Raw genomic sequence first — 13,993 nt, forward strand, 5'->3', positions numbered from 1 at the left:
TATGCTTGTCAAATTGAGGCCAAATAAGTGGCTTTTTAATGCTTTTATGCTATTTAATTCATGGAAAAATTAGGAATCAAGTCCATAATTGGATATTGATCCAATTAATGGTTATTCTATTATATGATATTACTAAACTTTATATTTTCAAAATTATTGAGAATTATCAGTAATAGCAGCGGAGCTATGGTAAAATTTCTAAAAAATTAACACACAAATCATTTTCATTCATAATATGAAAAGAGGACTTCCTACCATATTCTAGGATTAATCATCCTAGATTAATTGAATGATTCTCATTATAATCATGGAAAATTTGATTTTTATGTTTATGCATAAATAGTTAGGAAAAAGAGGAATTTCTAGTAATCCATTTTTTATGTTAAAAGAGTAATTCCCATGACAATGGAAATCCATGTATTCCAATGAAGTGAGAGAAAACTTAGGATGCTAAAATAATGTCTATTTTATTTAAAAATTAAAGAAGGATTTTAGTTAAATTTATCTTTTTGCATAGATAAGTTTAAATGATGAAAGAGGAATTCCCACCATATTGGAATTCAAATATTTAAATGAGGACAGTGTAATTCCTGGTGTAAAGGAATTAATGGAGATTTTTATTTAAATTTTAAGAGAAAATTTAGTTAAATTTATCTTTTTGCATAGATAAATTTAAATGATAAAAGAGGAATTCCCACCATATTGGAATTCAAATATTTAAATGAGGAAAGTGTAATTCTTGGTGTAAAGGAATTAATGGAGATTTTTATTTAAATTTTAGTTAAATTTATCTTTTTGCATAGATAAGTTTAAATGATGAAAGAGGAATTCCCACCATATTTGGAATTCAATCATTTGAATGAGAAAAGTGGAATTTCTAGCTTAATGGAATTAATGGATATTTTATGTAATTTTAAAGAAGAATTTTAGATAGATTAAATTTATGGTAAAAGAGGAATTCCCATGATAATTGGATTACACTCATTAAATGAGAAAAAGAGGGATTTTAAGTTTATTCAAAAATAGGTATTGGTATTTAGTTATAAGAAGAAATTTTATGATATTTAAGAAAAGAGGGATTTGAATTAAATCTTAGTGTCAAAAGATGAATTTCCACCATAATTCTACCTAATGAATTAAGGTCAAGAAATTATGTGGCATAAGAATATCTTTGGATATTTTAATTAGTAAAATCACTAAATGTATATTTACCCAAAACTAGATGTTTATCTGAAGGGAATCCTTGTAGAACTAAACCGAGTGAATTTGGTTAGACTACGAGAGGGACGGACAGTAAACCTACTTGTCCATCTCTCGATCTGAATCAAGTAAAAACTTTGTGAACCAATTCCAGTTTCTAATCACAAAGAATAGATTACCGGAACTAAACTAGTTTTTCGTGACTGAACTCACCAAGAATCTAGTTGGACAATCAAACTAAATGATGGGTAGATTACCCTGATGAGAGTGATCAAGGATCCTCATTATGAAACTGGGAATTATGAAAAAAGGGTTTTTGGAACCAATCTCAAATTGGACTTTTACTTGCATTGGAACCTCTATTTTATTTTTTTTTGAAGAGCCGTTTTACGCCAGAATGCTGGAGGAAGTAATTGGCTCATGTTTTTCTAAGAGGAGGTTCGTTGGAACAGCCGCGGGGAGTCGTCAAGGGATGTCGCTCATGGCAAAGCCTGCCGAGGTGACGAGCCTCGATACGGTTAAAATGGTGTGCTTCCGGTACGATGGGCGAGGACCAACAAAGCGGTCCCTGAGTGAAGTGCTAGGACACATAAGGAGGATCCTAGAGGGTTCTAATCAGGCGATGCACGGGCTCGCGGTTGCTAGGACACCCATGCATACGTCGAGGAAGATTTCGGATGGACTAAAAGAAAAGATTTTTGGGAACCAAATTTTGATACTGGATCTCGTTGGTTGGCCCCAGTTGGTCTTCAACGGAGAGTCTAGAGGATATTATTGTAATACAATGGACTCCGAATTTTGGAAAATCATGATCAAAAATATTATGATCTATATTGAAGGATTGTTTTTTAAAGCCAGCTAAATCTGTTATAAATGGTAATTTCATATTGGGTGTGTACGTGGTATGCCTACCTTAATTTTTGCATGAATCGTCGGCTAGGGGCCCTGGGAACTCTTTTCCTCGGTACCCGGGTAAAAATACACAACCAAATCTTTATAAAGGAATCCCACCAATAAAGTGGTCGGGTGGTTGGCTAACCCATGGGCCAGATGGGGTTAGGCTGGATCAGAGGATTCCTGAGAAACAACTAGATACGATTAGTTACGTTAATTAGTTTAAATCCTGAGAAGACCTTGTTCTGTGGGAGGGGATCAGCGGCGGCTGTGCCTCATAAATGAAGAAAAAAGCGGTGATTCCATGGACCAAGTGCAAGTCTCTTCTTGATCTGACTATGTGACTTTAGGTTTGGTCAGATCAGTTTAACTAGTTAAGACTTTGACTCGTTAGAGTAATTCCCCGTTAGAAGATTTTTTTCCATGACGGAATCGCCCGTGCCCTCCGGGCGAGGGGAGTCTTCCGGGCCCGGTCTCGGAGGGACCGCCCAGGCTAGCCTCTCATCCCGATCTGCGGGCGAGGCCCCGTGTGTGGATCCCCGCCCCGGCCGATGCCGCTTTCGCCATCTCGGCAGGGCACCGCGGAGGGGGCAGGGACCTCACAAAGCAGATTTATCAATATTTGCCACATGCAGTTCCCATAGTGGAGAAGTCTTTAGCTCAAAGAGTTCAACTTCTACAATCAACCTCGGTCCCAGCAGAAGAAGACAAAGTGGGGCAGTGGTTTCAGTGAAGGAGGATCAACAGAGGAGTCGAAGGGTTGTCAGGTGTACCACCTAGGAACAGTTTAATAGAGGGGAATGTCATGTGCACACCCAGTTGGTGTTTAGGTGACATGGCATTCTAGGCATTAAAGCATTAATCCAAAATTTACCAAGCAATTAAATCAATGTTAGCAAGCTTAGATCACAATAGTTACAGCGTGTGCAGCATTGTATGGGGCTGTTGCAGCACATACAGTAGTACAAAAGGCATTTAGGACGTGCATCACATCAAGTCGTGGCATGGGGAACCAACATGATGTGATGCATTTATGACATGCATCACATCAGTTTGGGGCATGGGGAACCAACCGACAACAGCTATGGGGCATATATGAAATCATTACGATCCAGACATGCAGGACGACAGCATAAGCTTGGCCAACTAGCAGCATCATTCCATATATATAGAAAAGTGCATCATTCATTTCAGTTATATCCTTCTTCTCACAGCATTTCTAGCCTAAGGAGCAAGGGAATTAGCAGCATAGTCAACATATAGTCAGCATTCAGCATTCAATTCATCTCCTACCTCCCACATAGAGAAAAACCAGCATCCAATGGGTGGACCTCAGCATTGGAGAAAGGAACAATAATTCATCATCATCATTCAGTATATCTCTCTCTTCTTGAGAAGGATAATAATTTAGGACATGCATAGAAGCAGTACATTACCTTACACATGAAGCTGTGCAAGTCCACTCTGGAATGATGTCAGATGATGTGAGTGTTGGATTTGCAAAAATCGAACACCATGCATCTATAGGAAGCATGTAGTTTTCATGTAAGATGGGGCTAGCCCTTAGGGCTACCCCAAGAAGGGGATGTTGCATTCCTTGAATGGGCAAGATGTAGGCCTTATGCCACCCTAAGGGGCTAACAAAGGCCCTAGGCTTTGCCCACCAGCCCATAGAAGGGCTGGGTAGGCTATCGGCGGCTAGCCCAAGGGGCTTGGCCAAGCAGCCGAGTGGCTCAAGAGAACTTGCCCAGCTAGGCGGCCAAGCACTGCGTAGGCTTGGACAATAGCCAAGAGTAAGCGCATAAGGGCCAAGGGGGATTAGTGTTTGCATTAGAAGTAATATACAAAATTTAATACAAAACAAAGCTCACAAAGCATTACGATAGGCGGTGGGCGGCAACAGCTGATCGTACGTCTACGTGGAAAGGGCGTTGATACAATGAATGCAGATGGTTCTTGGGCGAATTCGCGAGAGCCATTTGTTTTGGTTTTTTTTTTAATTCCTAGACCTTCGTGTAAGCGACGGCCCTAACGTCGCTTATACGATGCATTTCAGTTTGCAAGCGTCGCTAATGAGTGTCGTTTATACGATGCATCAATATTCATCGCTTATGCAACACCCATTACCAACGAGATTTACGATGCTACATTGTCACATTAAAAAATTGTCGCTTACGCAACATTCGTCATCATTTAAGCGACGTGCTTGGAAAAACCTATCATTTTGGGCCCATCGTTTAAGGGGGGGTTGTTGTAGTGAAAAGGACCCCATTATGGAGCATAAAAAAGAATACAAGCGTAAGCCAATAGCCAAACCAAGCGAAAAGGACCCCATTATGGAGCATAAAAAAGAATACATGCGTCAATAGCCAAACCAAGTGTTGATGTATTGTATGTATTCCATATCCAATGTACCCAATTTATACAAAAAGATAGGGCTAGAGCTTCCACCCTCCTAACCCTAAACCTAAATGCCAAAGGCCCACACTTGGCCATCCACCTTGGGGCAACCAAAAGTATAAAAAGCATCAAATGTACTCCAAACTCCTAATAAAAAGGGGGGATTAGCATGGCCATCTATAGAGAGCGGTGAATAGTGAAGCTAAGAATTGTATTCCGCTTGCTTAACCACGCTTGCTTAACCAAAAGTTTTTAAACTGACCAAAATTTGTTAATGCTTTGTTGAGAACCCCTTGGGTTTGGAGGTATGTCTATTTGGATCCCAAGAGGGAGGCATCCAATTTCCCATGAGGGTGGTCCCAAGAGGGGCAAGTTGGGCTAGGCGCCTCTCGCACACACACTCACACACACACACACACACACATATTTATATGTGTATATATATACATACATACATAACACTTGCGAGAAAAATAGGTAACTGATAAGGGTTACCTAGAAAGATTCCCTCCCAAAATGTGTGAAATCTCAAAATGCATATGGTGATGTTTGGTCTAGATAGCCATTATCATGAACATAGGTGATGGTATATCTAAGAGTAGTGTAGGAATGAGCTCTAGTTACAATTATTTAGAGTACATGTGAAGGATGTTGAGAGATGGTATGCCTAAGGGTAGTGTAGAATGAGCTCTGGTTATAATTATTTGGAGGACATGCGAAGAATGCTGAGAGATGCAATCTTTGTCCGCAACATTGTTTTTGTGTACAAAGAGAAAAGAGAGGAGCTTAGGGCTTCTTGAATGGTGGTAGAGAGGATCTTGGAGCTTTCACAATGACAGTAGATTCAAGGTCTCCTATTCTAGAGAGCATACTACTGCACATAGGCATGACAGAGTCTAGGGTCACATGCACCCCCTCCCCAACATAGATGGTCACATGCACCCCCCTCACCAACATAGATGGTCCCACCACGTGCATTTGCTTATAGTTCTTCAACTTTAAAATTGAATTATAGAATAAAATGGATTATAGGTTATCATGGATTATCTCATCTAGCTCTTCTACTATCATGAATTTTTGGCATCTACTATGTAATGATATTATCGATGATACGAAGGTTACATGGATACATAGACAATAAATTTTTTTAATGACCTCCTCCTAAATTTGTAGTCAAAGGTTGCGACCATAGACAATAAATTTTTTTAATGACCTCCTCCTAAATTTGTAGTCAAAGGCTACGACCATGTGTATTTTTCAGGTCCTTAGTCCTAAACCTATGTTCTACCTAAATCACCTTATCCTAATCATATTTTTTTCTTTAATTCTATGATTTATAGTATTTTTTAATTTTTTTGAGATTTTATTAGCTACTATCTACTATTTGGAATGAGTTTTTACAGATTTGTTGGTGATAAAAATAAAAAATTTCTCATAAAAATATTTCAAAGGTAAGAAAAATAGCCCCTTAAAAGTTGATGTTTTACATTAAAGTTAATGCAAAACATCAACTAATAGGCTAAGAGTTGATGTTTTACATTAAAGTTAATGCAAAACATCAACTCTACCAATGTTTTGCACCAAGTTTCAGATGCTCCGGAGAAGAAAGTTGGAGGATCGGAGGCCGATTTTCACAAACGGCCTGTTTTAGTGATTCCGTCAACGTGGGCATGTTTAGACGACCTATTTCACAAATTTTAAGTACGAACACAACTATGTTTTGATACAATATGCAAATGTCATAGAGCGATTTACTGTTGCATATTGCATCAAAACATAATTGTGTTGGTACTCAAAATGTGTGGAATAGGTTGTCTGAGCATGCCTACACGAACGGAATCACTAAAACAAGCCGTTTGTGAAAATTGACCTCCGATCCTCCAACTTTCTTCTCCGGAACATCTGAAACTTGATGCAAAACATCAACTCTACCACTCAGACAACCTATTCCACACATTTTGAGTATCAACATGACTATGTTTCGATGCGGTATGCATCAACAAATCGCTATGTGAGGTCTGTATATCGCATCGAAACATGGTCGTGTTGGTACTCAAAATTTGTGGAATAGGTTCTCTAAACATGCTAGTGTGGACGAAATCTCTAAAACAGACCGTTTGTGAAAATCGACCTCCTATCCTCCAACTTTCTTCTGCAGAGTGGTAGAGTTAACATCAAGCATCAACTTTTAGCCTAAAAGTTGATGTTTTGTGCATCGAGTTGATGCAAAAAAACTTTTTCACAAAACTTGATGAGGTTAAAAGTTGATGTTTTGCATCAAGTTAATGCAAAACATCAACTTTTCTACAAAACTTGATGTTTTGCATCAAGGTTGATGTAAAACATCAAGTTTTATGAAAAAATTGATGTTTTGTATCGAGTTGCTGCAAAACATCAACTTTTCCATAAAACTTGATGTTTTGTATCAACAATGCAAAACATAATCTTTTGCGGGAAAGTTGATGTTTTGCATAACATTAATGCAAAACATCAAGTTTTGTAAAAAAGTTAATCTTTTGCGTAGAAAGTCGATGTTTTATATATAAATATCAACTTGTTTGCAAAAGATTATTTTTTCATAAAAGTTGATGTTTTGTATCAAGTTGATACAAAACATCAACTCTTAGCTGAGAAGTTGTTACTCTATATCAAGTTGATACAAAACATCAACTCTTAGCTGAGAAGTTGTTACTTTGCATTAAGTTGCCTGCAAATGTTATAGTTAAAAGATCCTTACTATGTGTAGTAACCAATAGGATTCGAACCCAAGTCCCTGCTGCCTGATATTTTACGAAAAAGTATTTTGGAAAGTATAAAGTTTTGTTTCTTAAAGCGAGCTTTTTTATGCTTCCTAAACTCATTTAATGACTAAAATTACCATTTTAATCCCCCTTTTTGTCACATCAAGGACGTATCTTCTTTAAAAATAAGTGTGTAATTATTTTTCAAATTAGACAACTTTTAAATAGCTTATTCATGATGTTTTAAAATTGATCTGTACATAACGAGCTCTTTAAAAAAAAGTATATACTATCAATTAAGAAATTGTGATACTCAAGATCTTCAAAATGGGTTTTAATACTACTCTCATCAAGAGCCAAAATAGGGTTTTATAATTAAGATAATAACAGTGTCGAGATAACGTTTTTGTAATGTATTTATATAAATAGATAGTTTTTTATAGTTGCACTCTGTAGCACATCCTCGATCATGCTAATATGTCAGACGACCCAAGGAGTCTAAGCTTCAAGTGTACACATAGAAGAAGAAAATGTATTTGTGGATAGTGAAGAAGAGGATGCCTTGTCTACCTTCTGCACATCAACTAGTGATGGTGTTGGTATAGATAGCAATGATTATGAGGAACATAACTATGCCATAAGCTATATGTTTAGAAAATATCTTTCTTTTACAGTTGTATCAATTTTTTTCTAGATTGAAGATGGCAATAAAAAACATTATCTCTATTTTGGCACGTTTTTTGAAAATTTATTGCTAGATTTTCAATTATAATCTCAAAAAGTAAGCAAAACGAAGTCTTTTTTTTCATGTCAATTTTTGTAAGAAACGTATAAAGTGCCCAAAATATTATCATTTTTTTGTAGTGTTGTATGCATGCGTAGAAAAGAGGTAAAAAGTGACTTTTTTATGGAATCTTTGAAAGATGCCAATGTTTCTCAATGTTACATATATACATACGTACATATATATATTATATTTATTTATAAAAATACATGCACATACGTCCACATATATATTATATAGACATATATATACATACACAAATACACACACACACACACATACATACATACATACATACATACATATATATATATTTACGCACGTACATACATCTGCATGTGTGTGTGTGTGTGTGTGTGTGTGTTTAAATTAGGTTTATGCTCATATTCGAATTTATATTTTTGTGTGTGTAATAAGTATATACATCACATATGTGCGACGGAGACCAAGCTAGGTTTAGTAGGTTTTTGGAGGTGTGACAGAACAACATACGTAAGCCCAAAAGTAGGCCCATGCTCTATGATGGTAGTGAACCCTTGACTTCATGAGCCTTTTTGGTTCAAGCTAGGGTTTGACTAGGAACCTCATAGGGTAGGTGTGCTAGTAAGAGGGCACATACCAATAAGGAAGCACACCTACCCCCTGTAAAAGGTCAAAGCAAATAATCTTCATAGGTTATTGCTAGCATATGGAGATATGAGTTATTGATTTATGATTGCTTAGTTCATGCACATCTAGAAACTGCAAACCATCTCTCCAAGAGCGTCCCTTCATTTTAAAAAAAGTCATCTTTTTTAATAATTTATTTATTCTCTCACAACAATGAATCATTTGGTACTTTTCCTTCATCCGATGTATTATTTTTGTTGAAACAACCTGAGAAAGTACTTCATTGAAAGGAATTTCTTATTATATATATACATTTATGGCACCTCCACCCTAACCTTTTGGGTATAAATAATAACGTCATGAACGCACACACCCATGGCTACAGTCTAGTGGTTAAAGAGGCTGAACAATATCCTAGAGGTACTGGGTTCGAGCTTCATTAGCTGTAGGTGGATGTGTACCCCTTGACCCTTGAGCCGGTGGTGGTGTGTGTGTGAGTTTATACACAAATCCTGATGTAAATACTCAATGTCCTACAATTTCAAAGTTCAATCAAAAAAAAAAAAAAAAACATGAACGCATGCTACTAGCATGCAAAGAATGTGATAGATTGCATGGGTGGCCATGCAGAGTGTCGTGCGACACGTGTGGTTAGACATGGCTCCCGCGTTCGTGTCGGCCAAGGCAGCGTGATCCCCCGACAACCCAGAATAGCAAGTTTGGCCGCCTTTCCCTTCACCGTCTTTTCTGAGAGGCTTCTGCACCGCCCGTTCTTGACCTACTCTCTGCAGAGACGCCGCATTATCGACCTAAGAGAGAGCACTGCACATGGCGTAGCTTAGCATGCAGCGGCACGTCTTTTTGAAGCTCACGAAGATGAATGCACAGTCGAAATTAGGGTTTGCGCCGGGTAGCGGCAGGGAAGGCCCCGCATGGCTGGAGAAGTTTTTGAACTGTAGCTACTTCGACCCTTGCCAAGAGCACGCGTTCAACAAGAACGAGAGGAACCACTTCTGCATCGACTGCGAGGACGGCCCATTGTGCTCGAGAGGGCTTCTGGCCTCTCACGCCAACCATCGCACCCTCCAGGTCCGGAAGGCATCCCACGCTGATGGCGTTCGTGTGGAGAATGTTTGCAAGCTTCTCGACATATCAGGCATACAGACCTACATCATCAACAACCACAGGATCGTGTTTCTCCTCCGCCAGGCAAAGGGGAAGCTGATGGCCAAAGCCGGAGGCGCCGCCACCAGACACTGCCAGACCTGCGGCAGGGCCTTGTCGGACGCGGTGACGTTCTGCTCCATCAAATGCAAGCTTGCTGCCGTCCGCCGCCAAGGGATTGGTGGAGCCTCTCTCTCTCTGTCTCTCTCTGCCCCGAGTACTTCAAAGGGTTTCTCATTTTCTTTAGAGAAATTGAGATATGCAGCGCAAGTTGGTGATTTACAGGTCTCGGAATTCGAGCTAGCTGAGAGACAAGCTATGGATGGAGCTTTGAAAGCTAATCAGCGTAAGCGAAACCTTGAATTAGCAAAAGACTCAGATAACACGAGATTAGACCCCCTCTTGTCCCCCGTGTCTGTGCTACAGGCACTCAGGCCCTCAATGGCTTCTTACTCTCTAGAGCATGCAATTCCCTGTTCACCCATTGCATGCTCTCATGGCAATAATCATCTGGCATCTTTAATGCCAGGATATGAGGACAAAGATCCGGGAAGGATGAGACTTGAGGTAGCTTTGATTCATAGAATGCTGTATAGAAGAAAGAGCAGAAAGGGGTTGCCTCAAAGAGCTCCGCTATGGTAAGACACTTGTCTAATACTAAATATTTTTGTTTTTTCTATGACACCTTATTAATGTGACCTATATAATATGTGGTTGATAGGTGGAATGTAATGTTACTTGTCCAACATATGCATACTCTTGATGTCCAATTCTTCATAATGGCATGTTCAAACTCGTATTATGACCTATGTGATTGATATGTTGATAGGCAGAGTGTAAGGCTCCTTCTGACATTCAAATACACATTGTGCAAAGGTAGTCTTAATGTAACACAAAATTGTTCAATATTGCCATAGTTTTCCGTCGAATGTCCTTGGTTTTTTTCCAACAAGAAGTATTTTACTATTAATCTACTTCACGTCAAGTATTTTACTACTAGTCTACCTCACATCTAGGACTAGTATATTTTGTTGGATCTTAATTCTTCTAAGAATTGTCTTAGCTATGTTTCAAAATTTTTACTAGTTTGCTCATCTCTTGTTTATTCAATTTATAAATTTATCATCCCTCTAGAAAACCTCTAGAATAGGCTTTGCTTGCCTTCTTTCGCGAGATAGAATGGAAAGGAAAGCTTCTACACGGAGGGAGGATGAATAAAGGGAGTGGGGGGGGAAGAAAGAAGCCTTCTTTGGCTTAGACAAAGAGAAGCAAAAGCCAAGTTGTCATCCTTAGAAGAGGACATTCACTTCACATGTATGTAGCCTCAAAACTAGTAATCAAGGCTAGGGGAGTATAGGGCATCTTCACTTCACACGCATGTAGCCTCAAAACCCTAGTTCAAATCAAGTTCGAGAGGTATAGATCATCTTCGCTTCACACGTATGTAGTCTTAAATCCCTAATTTACTTAATAGATTACTATTAGTTAGGTGTAAGCCTTGATTCTCAATATATTAGTATTAATTAGGTGTCTTGATTCGTAGCTCGGGGGAGGGAGGGGGAGAGAATATTTCACAAGTATGTAACCCATAAAAACCTTGATTTCCATAGAAATCAATAGACTAGTATTAATTAGGCCACCTAACCACTATGAATTCTAGTCCTTGCTAGTCCTTAGCACTGACTCTCTTTGGAAGACCCAATTGGTATTTTTCACGAATTGGGCCTCCTATCACATGATTCCCTTTTGCCCCATTGCATGCCATGTGGCCAATTGGTTCCTAAGATTCGGCATAAGTCACTTGGAACTCCTCTCGTCCCTCTTATATCTTTAGTTTATAAGTAACCTCGTATCAAATATCCGAAGAAAGTGTGGGATAAGTTGAAGAATTTGTTTGAGAGAAGGGTATCTTAAATAGCAATTAGTAATCAACTGATTTCTATAAAAAAGAGGAGAGAATGCTACTTCACACTTTTTGTAGGTGTATATATTCACACTTTTTTGGCATGAGTTTCCCCACGGCCATCCCCTCTCTCTCTCCCTCCCTTTACTCTTTAAATGAGCCCTTTGAGGCTTTTTATAGAGAATTGTGAGGGAAAGGGAATGGGTGAATGCATGCAAATAGAAAGCATATGGGGGGTCATCATTTCATTACCTTAAATAGAAAGGATATGGAGGGGTGAATGCATGCAAATAGAAAGCACATGGGAGCTCTGTCTCACGGGACTATTTTGTACTTAAAGAAATAATTAAAACTCACAAATACATCAAAGATTAAAGCAAAGACTAGAATCAAATTGATATGAAAGAGCATAGCATAGCATAAAACAAGAGAGATAGAACACCACCACCATCAAGATAAGATTGGGTGTGCAATCTCCCTCCTCATGCGTGTAGCTCCACTTCCATGAGTATTTTGAGAATTATATTCAATAAATAGCCTAAGGAGCTATTAATAGTTGTGCGTATAAGGGCTTGGCTTTTCCACTTCTAAAAAATAGCTCAAACACGAGAGCTTGTTCACACACTAGGTGTAAATAATCAAAACTCTTCTAACTTATGTGCTAGAAATATAGCAATTCCACGCACAAGTGTGCATAAATAATATGTACAAATATTTGGCACATGGCCAACAAAAATAACTTGTGAAATAACATCGTGCTCATTCGCACATATAATAACCTTGTGCACATTCGCACATGGAATAACCTTGTGCACATTCGCATATTCCAATAAGCTGATTTCTGCATACATTAAATCAAGCATATTTTTTTACGATTGTTAAGCATAAAAAAATATGATAAAATATACATGTAATAATTCTCCCGTTTTTTAGGAAATAACTATCCTCAGTTGTGTAGAAAAAAATGCTAAACAACAACATTAGGCTCGTTGTTATCGATGTCATAACCTGCAAAGTAAACTCAGAGATCCAAACATGGTTCAGAGGTTGATTAGGCATGGCTCATAGGTTCTTATGGACATGGAATACCACAAATAGAGGTTCATTAACCAAACATGGCTCATAGGCACAAAGGCATGGCTCAAAGGCTTGGGTGAACATAGACTGTAACAACAAAACTAGTGCGACACCTAAATTGGTGATCCTTGCACTCATCAAATCACAAATAATAATATGAAATAATATAATAGACAAGATCCCTTATGTGCGACACATGCACTATCATCACCTATTTCTGTCAACATATCCCAATTAGTTGCCCTTCTCTACAGTTAATCCCAATATGAAGCGTTGATAGGCACAAACACAATATACATTCACCACTTGTTTCACTATGATGAGAGTATCATTATACACATCATCTAGCATGGTGTGAGTTACCACTTGTTACACTTCAACACTTGTTACACTTCGACTGTGTGCAGTTGTCTAGCATAGTCCACTTGTTTTACTTTAACCACAATATAATTATCAAGCATGGTACTACTTGTTACACCTGAACAACATACATCCGTCAAGCATGGTCTCAAGCTATGCTAATACCACTAGGTAATCAATATTTAATGTGGAGTCACTCACGATACCAATTCACTACTAGGATGGCACACTAGCGTCCGGGCGTCCTCGTACAACTAAAGAGTGGACATTACATGTAACATCCCTCTTGCTTGGATAAGCAACTGACCTCAGATGCGTGTTTTCTTATTTTGCGAGAAAAGGAGATCAACTGTCGTATAATATATAAATTCAAGTGTCTTCTCTCATCACATAACAAAAGACATTGTATCAAGGACTTCTATGTGTAATAAATTCTAGTGTCCCATACCACCAGAAATTATCCCATATAGACCTAGAGATAGGTATGCATTGAAATCCTTCACACAGGATTAATCTCGTGTCCCATACCACAAGATTAATACATAGTGAAAAATTCATAAAGTATAGTTCAAGATGGAAGGGCTAGTTCCTTTAAGAAGTTATACTTTTGATGCATAAAAACTCTCTTTGAAATTTACCAAAAAGTGTTAAATAATCTAATAAAATATATATGGTACCTCAAGAGTTGGAGTGGTCGTCATGGTATTCTTCTTCTTCATCATCATTGATCATATTGAGTCCAAGTGAAATAAAACTTCCGTGGTGGACAATTTGATACGATATGTCCAATCTCATTACACCTATAACACTTCTTTGAATCATGTTTATTAGATTTTTGTGAAACATCTACCTTGGTGTCCA

The 13,993-nt window shown here is 38.2% G+C and overlaps 1 protein-coding gene across 1 annotated transcript; it reads left to right on the top strand.

Annotated features, from left to right (window-relative positions):
- Window positions 1–9,471: 9,471 nt before the first annotated feature.
- On the top strand, window positions 9,472–10,434 carry LOC147635508 (uncharacterized). Its single transcript, XM_086802274.1, has one exon. It carries the CDS (start codon window positions 9,472–9,474, stop codon window positions 10,432–10,434), a length of 963 nt encoding a protein of 320 aa, XP_086658400.1.
- The last annotated feature ends 3,559 nt before the right edge of the window (window positions 10,435–13,993 follow it).

The sequence above is a fragment of the Cibotium barometz genome, chromosome 9, assembly GCF_041138505.1.
Source record: "Cibotium barometz isolate CiBa-2024 chromosome 9, ASM4113850v1, whole genome shotgun sequence".
Classification (NCBI taxonomy): domain Eukaryota; kingdom Viridiplantae; phylum Streptophyta; class Polypodiopsida; order Cyatheales; family Cibotiaceae; genus Cibotium; species Cibotium barometz.